Source organism: Sorex fumeus, unplaced genomic scaffold (genome assembly GCF_029834395.1).
Source record: "Sorex fumeus unplaced genomic scaffold, SorFum_2.1 ptg000047l, whole genome shotgun sequence".
Classification (NCBI taxonomy): Eukaryota; Metazoa; Chordata; class Mammalia; order Eulipotyphla; family Soricidae; genus Sorex; species Sorex fumeus.
The window spans coordinates 44,718,486-44,733,011 of record NW_026606104.1 but is presented as its reverse complement, the minus strand read 5'-3'; the positions used below and the strand labels follow the sequence as shown (position 1 = coordinate 44,733,011).

Here is a 14,526-nt window from a genome sequence, read left to right as displayed (position 1 = left end):
CCAGCCCCACACAGTAGTACTCTTTTTTGTTGTTGATGTTGCTTTTCCGGGTCACACCTGGCAATGCTCAGGGGTTACTCCTGGATCTGCACGCAGGAATTACTCCTGGCAGTGCTCAGGAGACCATATCGGATGTGAGGAATCAAACCCGGGTCAACCCTGTGCAACACCCTCCCACTGTACTATCACTCCAGCCTCCCCCGCCCCCCCCCCCACCACAGTAGTACTCCTAAACATACTTGCATAGGATCACACTCCTTGGCCAAGATGCTCACATACTTTACGATGCAACTAGAAACTGTTTGTGGGGCAGGGAAATCACAGAGAGCAGAGGTGACATGATAGTACTCAGCAAGTACGGTGACACAGGGAATGGAATTCACAACCTTAAGCTTGCAGAGCCAGAAGAGTCAGACCTAGAAGTTGCTTACGTTCTAGGCGACACACCCAATAGTGCCTGGGGCTACTCCTGTCTCAATGCTCAGAGGTTGTTCCTAATAGTATGAGAGAAATCACATGGCACTAGGAGTGAATCCACACCTCCCACATGGAAAACATGTGCTCAGTTCATGGAGCCCTAGCTCTAATCCAAATGTTGATATGTTTGTTCTGGGTCCATACCTGGTAGTGCTCAGGGCTTCCTCCTAGTTCTGTGCTCAAGGATCCTGCCTGTTGGCCTTGAAGGACCAGATGGAGTGCCAGGGATCAAACCTGGGCTGGCTGTGTGTAAGGCAAGTGCCCTACCCACTGTACTATCACTCTGGCCCCTTACTCTTATTTTTAAATGGGGTCACTCTAGGGATGCTCACGGGGTCATATGCTACTGGAGATCCAACTCAAGGTCTCACACATTAGGCATGTGCTTTACTACTTGAACTATCTCCTCAGTGCCCTTTCAAAGCTTCATTTTTTTCTGTTTTTGTTTTTAATATATTGGGACCAACTCCAGGGGCCTAGGGCCACCTGGACCTAGAACCACTCCTAGTAATACTGAGTGAGCACGAGATGTGGACCTGACAGATTTAGTGTTCTAGGCCAGCAGTTCTACAGTATAAGGGGAGGAGGGAGATGGCATGAAATACTGAAAATATAGTCCTCCAAGCAGCACTAGGACTGATCCCTAACTGCAGTGCCAGGATTAAGCCCTAAGCACTGCTAGGTGTGCCCCTACCCCTGCCTCCCCTAAAAACAAACAAAGTTCATGACATAGGTTGAAGAGAGAGTTCAATGGGCTGGGGCACATGTTCTGTATGTAGAAGGCATGAATTTCATCCCTGAGCAACACTGGGAGCAACCATTGAGCACCAAGCTGAGAACAGTCCCTGAGCACCACTGGGTATGACCCAAATCAAAACAAAAAAGTAAAAGGCTATGCCCAAAGTAATTAACAATAACTAGAGGCACTACATAGAGAAAGTGTTTCCTGAAATCCATCTATTTGGATCAGGGAGATAGACAAATGGCTAGGGCACATGCCTTAGATGAGCTAGGAACTGAGTTCCATTCCCAGTACAATCTAGATTCCCCAAGGACTGCCAGGTATAACCTTGGTGGCCCCTGAGCATGACTAGGGCTGAGCATCCCTAGGCTTAGCACATCAGGCCTGCGCTGGTTCAACATTGTGGGGAATAGTTTGATATAGGCTTTTATATCTAACTGATCTATGTTTCTATCAGAGTGATCATGTATCTCCTTTAAAAATCTGCTACTAAGGCTGGAGCGAGAGTATGGCAGGTAGGGAGTTATTCAATCTCTGAAATTACAATGGTCCCCACACCACCAGGAGTCACTCCTGAGCAAAGAGCCAGAGTAACCTCTGAACACTGCCAGGTGTGGCCCCCACAGCTCAAAATAAATAAACAAATGATATTTCCAAACAAGTGGATATTGAATACACATATGTATAACAAAAAATATTAATCTACTGATATTTCAGGAATTATTAATGAGTTCTCCTTATAAATCCTTAGAATAATTCCTTTATGTTTAAGAATATTCAGAAATGTTCAGGAAACTATGGTTGTACTGAAAAAGCTTGGAACTAGCGAGATAGCACAAAGGTTAAGGTGCTTTCCTAGTATGGTGCTGCAGCTACAACTCTGATTCAAATCCTGGCACTGCACATGGTCCCCCAGCACCACCGCAGGTATGGCCCCTGAGCACAGAACCAGACATGGCAAAAGGTGAAAAGCTAAAAAACCCTACTGAGTCAGGCATGTGAGTTAATGGTTTGATCCCCAGCACTCCAAAAAAAAAAAAAAATCCTTGACTTGGATTAGGTACAGCAGGTAGGGCACTTGCCTTGCATGAGGTCAACCCCGGTTGATCCCCTGCACCCTATATGAGCTTGGTAAACCCACCAGGAGCCAGTGCACAACCAGAGATAAACCCTGAGCACTGCTAGGTGTGGTATCTCTTTAAAAAAACCGTTTTTGGGGTGTTGGAGGACTCGCTCAGGATGAGAGGTGCGTGGTGAAAGTAGACTATAGACTGAACATGATGGCCATTCAATACATCTATTGCAAACCACAACACCCTGAAGAAAGAGAAAGCAAAAGGGAATGCCCTGCCACAGAGGGGGAGCGAGGTGGGGGGTGTGGCGGTGGGGGTGTTACTGGGATCACTGGTGGTGGAGAATGGGCACTGGTGGAGGGACGGGTACTCGATCATTGTATAACTGAAACCCAAGCACAAAAGTTTGTAAATCTGAAAAAACAACAACAAAAAAAACTCTTTTGACAGATATGTACTAATGTCTGGAGTTTTGCTGGTGATGGGTGCTTACACTAGGCTTATTCGTAGTATTCATTAGCAAACAAAATGAGAAAATCGTGTAACTTACCCTCATGAAGTTCACAGGGAGAAGAGGGAGAGAGGCTAATTGTTTCAATAAGGAATGACACAGACCCAATAAATTGGAGATGAAAATTTAGACAGATGTGAGATCAATGCTGAATGTTCTACTGAGCTAAATAATCATGAAATTTTCGTTTTCCCATCCTGTAAGTCTCGTAAGATTTAACTCAGAAAACTCAAATCTGTTATTACTTACCCTTGCTGCACAGGTTGTAACTGCAAGATCACTTGGGTTTTAGTATCTTCAGGGTTCTCCCCTTCATTTCCTTCAGTGGGTAGCACAACCACATCCCCCACTGGGACACTCACTTCCGCATTGGCCATCTTTCACATGTAGTCAGAGAGCGGGGGCTGCTGTTAGAAACAAGAACTCATTGTATGCCAGAAACTCAAGCTGGAGTAACTTTGTAACTTTGTAACTTTGTAATTCATTTAGAAATTTAAAATCCAGAGAGGAACTCACTAGAAACTTTGTTTGCTTTCAAAAGATGACAACTACAGGATAGTAGAAAAAGAGTAATGACTATCAATTTCAAGAGCATACTGGAGGACTGGCAGAGTACAGGGTAGGGCTCCTATTTTACCAAGGCCCACCAGGGTTCAACCCCTATACCCCAAGCCTGAGGGAGTAATCCCTGAGCACTGCTGAGTATAGCATACAAAAAAATGTAGTGCCCTAAAGATCCTCTGAAAAGGACAGAAACTATATGAAAAGACTGATAAAGACTCTTATAGTTCCAGAAAAGCCCTAGTGTTCATTGTTGATTCTAGGTTTTTCTCAGTATGTGTGATTCATCCTGTGGTGTGCCAGAGTCAGCTTTTTACCGGCTCCTGAAACTGACAGTGCTCATTTCTTCCAAACTTCTCCTTTAGTGACAATCAAGTTGGTTGCTCAAAATGAGTGATAGTGAAAAACTACTCTCCACAGAAATTGGCAAGCACTACAAATCAGGTTGTTTTGTTGGGTTTTTATTGTCTTTTTGGCAACACCTGGCAGTGCTCAGAAACCATATGGGGTTCTGGGGATTGAATCAGGGTCAATCGCATGCAAGGAAAGCATCCTATTCTCTGTACTATCTCTCCAGCCCCCAGGTGTTTTTTTTTGTTTTTTTAAAGAGAGTTGGTTTAGGGCTACAGTGACAGCATAGTGGGAGGGATACTTGCCCCAGCATCCCATATGGTCACATGAGTACTGACAGGAGTAATTCCTGAATGTAGAGCGAGGAGCAGTGACCCCAAGTATAGGCAGTGTGGCTCAAAAACAAGAAACAACAAAAATAAAAAACCCAAGAGAGCTAGTTTATAGCATACTGATAGTTCCATCCCAGACAGTATAGGCCTAGAAAGCAAGAATCATATCTATTTTAAATGCAATTTCATGAAGTGTTCTGTTCTTTGTAAGTACCTAACAAAGTATCTAGTCTCTACTTGCCAACTGAACTATGCTGTATGAGAAAAAAAAGATAACTTGCATCATTATGTAGTAGTTAACAAATGCTGAATCTAATTGTATGACCTCTATGAACTATTGTTTTTTACTTCTTTTTTTAGTGCTGCTTTGTTCCTGATTTTTTTTTTAGAATCAAACCCAGGGATTCATACAATGCAATGCACATGTTCTAGTTCTGAGCTACATTTGTGATGTCTCTAGAAATTACTTAATATGTTTTAGCCTCAGACTAAATGAAGAGATTATCTCACCAGACATTTCCCTTAAACAATTTGTAGGGAAACAAGTGTTTCCTATGATCAGGAAACAATGATGTTTCCTGATTCTAAAGTAAGTAAAAGCAGGATGGGCCAAAGCAATAGTACAGTGGGTAAGGTGCTTGCTTTGCACATAGCTGACTCTGATTCAATCCCTGGTACCCCATATGGTCCTCTGGGACTGCTAGGAGTGTCCTCTCTAAGAGTTGAGCGAGGAGTAAGCACTGAGTGCTGTTAGATGTACTGCCCCCCCCCACAAAAAAAATAACCAAAAATTTAAAATAAAATAAAAGCAGGAGTTGGAGAGATAGAATAGTGGATAAGACACTTGCCTTTCATGTGGCTGACCTGGGTTTGGTTCTCAACACTGCGTATAATCCCCTGGGTACCACAAGAGTGATCCCTGAACACAGTCAGAAGTAATTCCTGAGCACAGGCAGGTGTGGTTAAACTACACCACTACACCCCCCCCTTTTTTCTGGGTCACACACAGCAATGCTCAGGGGTTACTTCTGACTCTGCACTCAGGAATTAGTCCTGTTGGTGCAGGGGGTACGGGATGCTAGGGAGATGCCAAAGATTGAACCTGGGTCACATATGTGCAAGGCAAATGCCCTACCCGCTGTACTATCGCTCCGGCCCCCCTGCTCCCATTTTTTAAAATAAAGTAACTAGGGCTGGAGAGATAGTACAATGGGTTAGGTGCTTGTCTTGCACACAACAAACCCAGGTTTAATCCCTGGTGCCCCAAACCCCTTCAGGAGTGGTCCCTGTGCACAGAGCCAGAAATAAGGCCTGTGCACTGCTTGGTGTAGCCTCCAATCAAAAGAAAACAAAAAACAATAAAGTAATGGCAGCCAAAATATCTCAGCTGGGAGAGCGGTAGACTAAAGAAACAACAATAAAGTAACTGAAAGCAGGGATGCTGGGATTTAGATTGCCTGCCTTGAAGGTGTATAAACATGAGTTCAAATCCCAGATGCACTACGTGTGAGCTCTGTTATCTGTGATCCCTGGTGTTGTAAGTAATAGCTGACTGCAACAGAGTCAGGTATATGTGAGCGACACTAAAAGGTGCACCCATGAGCATCCAGCTAAAGGATACGTGAGCACCAGTGCCAGGAATTGTGGTTTCTAGTGAGCACTTTAATGATCCCCAGTGAACACTACAAACATAGCTTTTCATGGGGTGGAGGGGAGCCTCCCCAACCAGCTCCTGAAAGTGTTCAGGGGCCCAGGGCCACTCGTAGTCATTCTCAGCCAAACTGCACAGATGGTTCAATGCTTGGGCCTTATGATGTGATGTTGCTTTGGCCCAGTGGTGCTAAGGTCTAGCAGGGACACCCTAAAACAGCTTGGCAGTCACCAAGGCCAAACCTGTGGTGTTTGGAGCCCTCTAGAGCTATATACAGGGTGTTGGGTGCAAGCTATATATTTGTGGTCTGGTGCAAGGCATGAGCTCTAGTGCTATGAGCTATCTCCAAAGCTCACAACTGGAACTTGTGTGCCTCAACTAAGAATGTGCTGGTAAGCCTGTAGCACCACAGCCATGCAGGCTGAGCAACCCCCAGTTATCACATCCACAAGCAAAACGAAGGCGGAAGAGATGGGCTGCAGATAGTAAAGGCGTTAAAACAATTGCCTCGCATGTGGCCATTCTCAGTCCCATCCCTGGCACCACATGGTCCCCCCTGGGTGGGGGAATGAGGGGGATGTAAAGAAGGAATAAAAATAACTTTTGATTTGGGGAGAACATGTAATTCAAAAAATGTTCTGAATCTTTTTTTTTTTTTGGTCTTGAGCCAACCCAATGGTACTCAGGGCTCACTTCCGGCTCACTTGGGAGACCATTTCCGGTGCCTCCTGGAGATCAAACTCAAGTTGACAGAACACAAAGCTAGCAACTTAACTCCTGTTTTGTTTTTGGGCCACACCTGATGATGCTCAAGGATACGCCTGGCTCTGCACTCAGGAATCACTTTCGGTGGGCTCAGAGGACCATATGGGATGCCAGGGATCAATCTCAGGTTCGCTGCATACAAGGCAAGTGCCCCTACCCACAATATTATCACTCTAGCCCCCTAACACTTGTATTATCTCTCTGGTCCACCTTTTCTGGAGCTTATGAAAATCCAAAGGGCCCCAGGATACTCTGTAGCTGTCAGTCCCCACAGTTGAGGAAAAAAAACAAAGAACAGCACTGTATTTACTTAGATATGTGAAGATGACTGTGCTGAATAGAGTAGGTGCCTGATGGATGCGATTTGAAGGTGCAGCTAGTAATCAACCAACCTAATCCACATCTCAGCTCTGTCACAGAATTGCCCGTAACATACATATTTAAACATAGCACTATCTCTCATTTGGCTCTGAAATACTTTTCTAACTTAGTACCCAAAAAATCTATAGTTCCAATCACATCAACATTCACTGCATTCTGAACATATAGTATGTACTTTCAGGTATCTATACCCTGATTATGCCCTAAACCCAAAACTCCTTTCCTCTCACCTGCTCCTCCCTTCAAGGTCCAGTTCAAAGCCCAAAGCATCTCTACCAAGATGCCACTGAAGAAGCCATTTTATTTCTTTCCTCTTTTTTTTTTTGTTGTTATTATTGGGGCTCACTCCTGCTCAGGGCATAATACTGACAATGGAGGAGGGCTTGGGGGACCACATGGAATTCTGGGAATAGAATCGAGGTCTGCCATGTGCAAAGCACGTGCCTTACCTGATACACTAGTGCTCCAGGCCCTCTTTCCCCTTCTATCACTGTTTTTTGTGTATATAAATGGTGCTGAGGATCGAACCCAGGATCTTGAGCAAGACAAATGCTCTACCACTAAGCCCCCAAGTCATTTTCTCCATTAGTTGGCTTGCAGCGCTCCTCTAGGATTTATTACACTAATGCTCTTTATTGCAGACATTTCCATAACTGCATTATACTCTGTGAGAACAAGTACTACTCTGAAAATACTGTGTATGGCGCTTGCCTTGCATACAACCAATCCAGGTTCAACGCCCAATATCCCATACGGTCCTCCATGCACCACCAGGGGTAACCACTGAGCACAACTGAGTGTGGCCCAAAAGCAAAATTTTAAATATTTTTGTCTCCCACAGCCCTGCTCATCATAGGATCTGACAAATGTTAGAGATCATTTGACTTTCAGGTACATTTGACTTTCACGTGTTCAGTTTAACACTTAAAACTTCACATATCTGACTTACATTTCTGCCCTTTATGATTCTCGCACATAAATATTTTCATGAGCTCTACGCTCTTTCCAAAAGCCTCTTAAAAAAAAAAGATGACTTTTATTTTGGCTGGGGAACAATGTTTGTTTGGGCTACACCCAGATGTGTTTACAGCTTACCCCTGGCTCCACATTCAGGGATCACTCCTGGCAAAGTTCAGGGGGCTATTATGAGATGCCAGGTATTGAACCCAAGTTGGTCGCCTCATACTGAGGCAAATACCTTACCTACAGGACTATCATTCTGGCCTCTCTTCTGTTCTCTTTTACATATCTTAAATTGAACTCAGAATCCCTCTCAAATCTGCTCCTATATTTAAGTTCAATCCTTGGTATTTCAAATGGTCCCCTGAGTTTTACCAGAAGTTATACCTGAGCACCCGTGGGTGTGGCTCAAAAAGAAAAACAAAACAACAAACTAGGAGGTGAAAAAAAGAATCAATGGACTGGTTTGGCTGACTGCCAGTATCAGAACCAAAACAATTAGACCTCTGATGAGAAAGTGAAAAAGGGACATGATAAAGCATAAATATGCCATCAAATCCTAGAATAACAGAACCAATGGATATTCAAAACTTGAACGGTAGAAACACAGGCTGAGTTAAAAATAATTGCAGCAGGGGCTGGAGCGATAGCACAGCGGGTAGGATGTTTGCCTTGCACGCGGCCAACTCAGGTTCGATTCCCAGCATCCCATATGGTCCCCCAAGCACTGCCAGTGCAGAGCCAGGAGTAATCCTTGAGCATTGCAGGGTATGACCCAAAAAGCAAAAAATAAATAAATAACTGCACCAATGTTTGTTGAATATGTGTTTACAGTCAACTTGTGTTTTTTTACTATTACATAATTAAGTTTTTTGGAGGGATGCTGGGAAATGAACCCAGGGTTTCATACATGAGGTATATATATAGTCTACTGCTGTGGCATACTCTGGGCCACATAATTAAAATAGTTCAGTATGTTAAATAGGCTTTTACTTTCTTAATTTAATAACTTATGTAAATTGTTACATAGCAGAATTGGAAAGATACTTCTAGTTTGTTTTTTGTTTTTGTTTGGGGGGTATGTTTGGGGGTCATACCCAGCAGGGCTCAGGGCTTACTCTAGGTTGTGCTCCTGGGACCATATGCAGTGCTGGGGATCAAACCAGGGTTGGCCACATATAAGGTAAGCACTTTACCCTCTATACTACATTTCCAGTCCAGGATCCTTGTAGTTCCAATCTTCTATCCTAATTCCTTTCTACAACTTTTTTATTCAGTTTTGAGACACACCTGGCAATGCTCAGCAGTTACTCCTGGCAGTGCTCAGGGTTCCATAAGGAATGATATGGGATGCCAGGGATCAAATCCAGATTAGCCGCATAGAAGGCAAATGCCCTGCCTGCTGTACTATCTCTCTGGCCGTCCACAATATCATGAGTAAGTATCACTAATATTTGATTCTTTCCTAAATATAAACTCAAGTTTACTCCTCATCCCTACCACATTTCAGAACCCAAGTAAAACAATTTGAATGTTTCTCTAACCTGAGTTTATAAAAAAAGATAATTATAATCATTCACAATATATTTCTCAGTGCCAGTCAGACACAGGTCTGATTCAACACGGCAATTCTTACATTCTTTAGAGAAGTAAGTTTGGGTTTGAACATCTCTTATTACCCTAAATACCATATTCTAGCAAGTAACCTGAAACCAGCTCTACAGACTATATTAGCTACCTGCAAGGTCATCTCTTTCAGCTAAGTGTAAAGTGAAAAGTGGCTTTTGTTTATAGCAACAAAACTCCTGAGGCAAGATGAGTTGGTCCTTTGGGTATTTAATGGAAGAGTATTCATTGTGGGATCACACAAAACTGAAACTATGTAAGGGAAATGTCAATTTATATGAAAAGAAAAAATACTTTATAGTTATTTTCAAAGACTAGAAAGACACCTTGAAAGTAAGCACCTGACTGCTCACAAAAGTTATCAGAAAACTAAACAAAGGACATCTGACCTAGTCTAGATTAGGTTCTAAAGCTGTTTAAAAACCACAAGCCCAAGTGTCACATGTTGTAAGGGCATCAAAGTTGGCAGCTGTAAAGGAACAGAAATGCTATATACCCTGAAATTTCCTAACCCTCGTGTATTTATCCCACTCACTGGATTACAATTTTTGTTAACTGTGTATTGTCTATTTCTTTAAATTTGTCCTGAGGAGCAGGGACTCACACCCAAGACTCGCACGTTAGGCAAGTGCTCTACCACTAAGCCACATGCCTGGGACCCTGTGTAGTCTATCCTTTTTTTTAGAGGCCACTCCCTGCTGCTCTCAGCTTGCTCCTGACTCTGTGCTCAAAGATCACTCCTAGTGGGGCTTGAGGACAATATGGGGCATGTGGGGACAGTCAGAGTCATCCTGCCTGCTATAGCATCTCTCCTGTCCTGCAGTCTACCCTTTCATTCGGCAGCCACACATGATAGTGCTCAGGGTACAATCAAATCCATGCATACAAAGCATGTGCTCAGCCTCTGAACTCTCTCCAGTCATGTGTAGAAATCAAGAAATAATTAAAATTGTATTTACTTGAGGCCAAAACTCTTTTCCCTCTTCCCTTTCTTTTCTCATTCATAAAGTAGGTGACCTAGAATGCTACCAAAGGCAATGAAGCCAACAAGAAGGCAACATAGAACCACCTTATTATTATTTTTTTTAACATAGAACCATCTTAAGGGAAATAGAGTAAATGAAGCTCAGGATAAGTAATATATTGAAGATTTTTGGGGAACCAATGAGATAACGGAGTTCTTTGAAGATTCATCCTACTGGGGTCTACAACCTAGGGAAAGACCAAAATGAGCCTCAAACCAATCCAATGGAGTTGACTACAAGTTGTGTTTGTTGGAATAAAAACGAGTAATCTCCTGATTAGTGACTGAATGAAAAAGTTATCGAGTCAGCAGCCATGAATAACTGATAAAAAGGCTAACAAACATGGGGCGACAGTCCAAAAATTTAATTAAAGTCCTCCAAATGCACTTTGGTAAACATTAGCATAGGCCAATCCCCCGAGTCTAGAATGATCCGCTCACCCTTTCCCCTAACCCTCCGTAAGGGACATCTTTGGGTTCTGGGACACCTACGAGAGCCCAAAACTCCCAAAGGTCCCCACAGCGTGTGTGCAGCGGGCGGTTTCTGGATGCGCTCAGGCGGTCAGTTCAGGCCTCCTGCCTGCGGTCCCCTGGCCCAAGGTCACAGCTAAGTCCGTGGTTCCCTCTCCAGGGAAAAGTCCGTCTCCCTTCTGCTGCCCCTCACCTGGCCCACAGCTGGCACTTCAGAAAGCAGGGGTGCGCTGCGCTGTCCCCCTCAATCACTAGTCCCGGGTCCTAACAATATTCCCAGCCTGGACACCCCAGCTGGCCCAGTGCACTCCCCATTACTGCGAGAAAGCCTGTGTCCCTCGGAGCGGCCCTCCGTGGCCCTCCCCACCCCTCCTGGGCAAACCAGTGTCGCCCGCGTCCCCCGGGCGCGCCCCTTCCCCGTCCCCAGCTCCCACGGCCCAGCGCTGTCACCACGCCCTGGAGAGGGAGAGTGGGGCTGTTCCCAGGCTCAGGGGCCACAGGCCCTCTCGCGCTCCGTGGGGTGGAAAGGAGTTCCCGGTGCTCACTCCGGTTCGAGCTGCCCCGTCCAGGCTCCGCGGAGTTCCCTCCGGGGCGGGCACCGGGGTCCCCTTCTCCTGTCATGCCCCCGTTCCCTGGGCGACACCCAGGCCTCTCCCTAGCAACGCATCCAAAGGGCCCGGTGCTCCCCGGCCAGGCCTCGGCACTAGTTCGGGATCCCCAGACCCTCGCCGGGGTCCCGGGCGTCCGGCCCTCTCCATCCGCTGCCGCTCGGCCCCTCCTGGACCCTCGACCGAGGACTTCCGGGCCCCTCGGCCCGGGGGCGTCGGGGGCCTCCAGTGCGGGGCTCGCGGGGCCCCCCCGCCCTCGGCCGGGGGCCGAGCCCGTGCAGCGCGGCCGGCCGCGCTGGGGGCGGCCCGGCTGCTCGGGCGGACCCAGCGGCAGCGTCCCCCCACCCCCCCGCGGCGCCGCGACGTCCGCTCGCTCCCCGGCGGCGGCGGCGGCACGCACAGGGCGTGGGGAGGCGCCCGCGGAGGCAGCAGCCCCCCGCCCCCTGCGCGCCCGCCCGCCCTCGCCGGCCGCCGCGCGGCCCCCGCGCCCGCCCCCCCCGCCCCCACCCCACCCCGCGCCCGCGCCCGCGCGCCCACCCCTCCCCCTCCTCACCGTCTCCGTCGGGCGGGCGGGCGGCGAGCGGCCAGGGCGGGCGGGCGACGGAGCATGCGCAGAAGCCGCCACGGCTGCTACCGCCACCGCCGCCGCCAGGCCGGGCTTCAACACTTCCGGCCGCCGCCGCCGGCGAGCTGCCGCCTTAAAGGGGACGCGTCCCTATTGCCGGCGTCGCGGACAGGACGAACCTCAGCCGTCCGGATTTGGGCCATTACCTGAGCAGGGCCCGGCTTTTGCCCTGGACTCGTATGGGGGAGGACGCTAAGGATGTCAATAACTCGTTCACCGCTCCGAGGAGGAAGAAAATGAGGCCTAAAAGATTTCTCGTCCGCTCTGGGGGCAAAGACAGGACCTCGACTGCATTGGGGGCAAAGACGGGACCCCCACTGCTTCGGAATCTCTTTTGCCTCCCCAAATCCTGTTTTATGAAACGCGCGTCTTATTAGACCTTCATAAGTTATGGCCCAACTATCAATTTGGAGTCAGAAAACCTGGTGGGTACAGGCAGTAATTGGTCACGTGTTTTAGAGCAAGCTGTAACATTCTCTGATCATGCTTGTTGGCAAGCCTTTCCTGATGGTGAGGTTCTGGGTTCAAGTTTTAACCCCGTGGGGAAATTATTTAACTGCTCAAATCCTCTATGTTGCCTTGGGCATAATGAGACGATAACCTGAAAAATAGTTGGGAAAGTTGCTGGGTCCAGTAATAGTAATCTGAAAACTTTTCTATGGTTCGGGCCTTAAGGACTTAATGGAAAATAGGGGCGGGGGAGGGGGGGAGGGGAAGGTTGTCCGGAGGAGGGGAGGGGAACCATCCGCACTCAGGGGCTTCTATCCAGTGCCAGAGGATGTGCCGTGGTGCGGCCAAGCCAGCTTGTTGAGCTTTCTTCTAGTGTAAGATTTTTCTTTAAATGACTCACTGTGAATTACAAAGTTACAAAGTTATTCTTGATTTATTTTCAGGTATACAATGTTTCAACACCAATCCCTTCACCAGTGTTACTTTTCTCCACCAATGTCGCTAGTTTACTTCTTTCCCCCAAGCCTGCCTCTGTATCCGAAACTATTTTTTTTCATCACCCCCCCTACACACACATTTTTTAGGCACTGAGGCTTACAATACTGTTACTGATAGGATATCATGCATGTCACTTTACCTTCTTTCAGCATCTAGTCCTGAAAGGTTTTGTTTTGTTTTGTTTTTTTAATGCTGCTGTAGTTGTTTTTGGGTTTGTATGACATCCTGTGGTGCTTTGGGGCTGCTCCTGGTAATGCTGGAGGGACCATCTGGTTTCAGGAATGGAACCCAGGGCCTCCTGCATGCAGGTGCTCTACATTCTCCACCCTGGAAAATGGTTTTGTTTTATATAATCCTCAAGGCAACCATAAAGGGCAGAGAAAGAAAATATAGATTAGGTGTTTGCCTTGAACTTGACCAAGCCAGGGTCTGTCCCCAGCATCCAGTATTGTCCCATGAGATCTCCAGGAGTGATTCCTGAGCACCGCCAGATGTGACCCTACCCCCAAAAAAATAAAGAAAAAGGCCACCTAAAGTATCTTGTTTTATTTCCTTGTATATATTATTTTTAAAGGCCAAAGGAAATTAACTAATCCTTTAAAGTCACAGAACATGCAAATGGTGGATAGTTAGGATTCAGAATGAAAACCTTCCCTCTTCCTAGTCCATGGCTCTAAACTCTGAGAACAAATAAGGTGGTGTGCTGACACATTTCTAAGAGCCAGAGAGAACTGCTTCCCCATCTCTTCTTCTAGAAGCCACATCTCTGATCTCTTTCTTTTTGACAGGAAGAGGTGACAGGAAGTTTGCTTGATTCAATACAGGCATGGCAGCCCAGGAGTGAGCAGTATAACTGGAACTGAATTGGTTGGGGACTCGGAGGATGTTTGTCAGTCTGAATTCTAAATTTTTTCTTTTTTCTTTTGTTTTGTTTGCTTGTTTGTTTTTGGGCCACACCCAGTGGTGCGGCAAGGACTTACTCATGGCAGCTTGGGGAACCATATGGGAATTTTTTTTTTCTTTTTGGGTCACACCCAGCAATGCACAAGGGTTTACTCCTGGCTCTGCACTCAGGAATTACTTCTGGCAGTGCTCAGGGGACCATATGGGATGCTGGGAATCGAACTTAGGTTGGCGCGTGCAAGGCAAATGCCCTACCCGATGTGCTATCGCATATGGGAATTTTTGTGGGCCATGTGCTATGCAAACACCCTGCTCTCTGTCCCCTCCTCATTCTTTAAAGAGAGATGGTTTGAGCACATATGCTGTCCAAGCCTATATGCTGCTTGTGCCCACATGGTTGAGCATATGTGGCGCCAACATCTCCCTACTTGAAATATGTACTCTCATGCTTTCATATCTAATGCTGGGATGTGTAGGGGTTCTCTCTGCCTTTGGAGAAGCCCACATTCACAGGGGA

General features: G+C 46.6%; 1 protein-coding gene across 3 annotated transcripts in view; it reads right to left on the bottom strand.

Annotated features, from left to right (window-relative positions):
- The window catches only part of GMEB1 (glucocorticoid modulatory element binding protein 1), a 32,806-nt gene extending 20,621 nt beyond the window's left edge, over positions 1–12,185 (bottom strand). For all 3 annotated transcript variants that reach the window (XM_056123412.1, XM_056123411.1, XM_056123413.1), the window contains exons 1-2: positions 12,087–12,185; positions 3,053–3,207 (exon numbers count right to left, since the gene is read on the bottom strand). In XM_056123412.1, coding sequence (XP_055979387.1) covers positions 3,053–3,180 — 128 coding nt within the window. In that variant the 5' untranslated portion in view covers positions 3,181–3,207; positions 12,087–12,185. The remainder of the gene's footprint in view (positions 1–3,052; positions 3,208–12,086) is intronic.
- Positions 12,186–14,526: the final 2,341 nt, after the last annotated feature.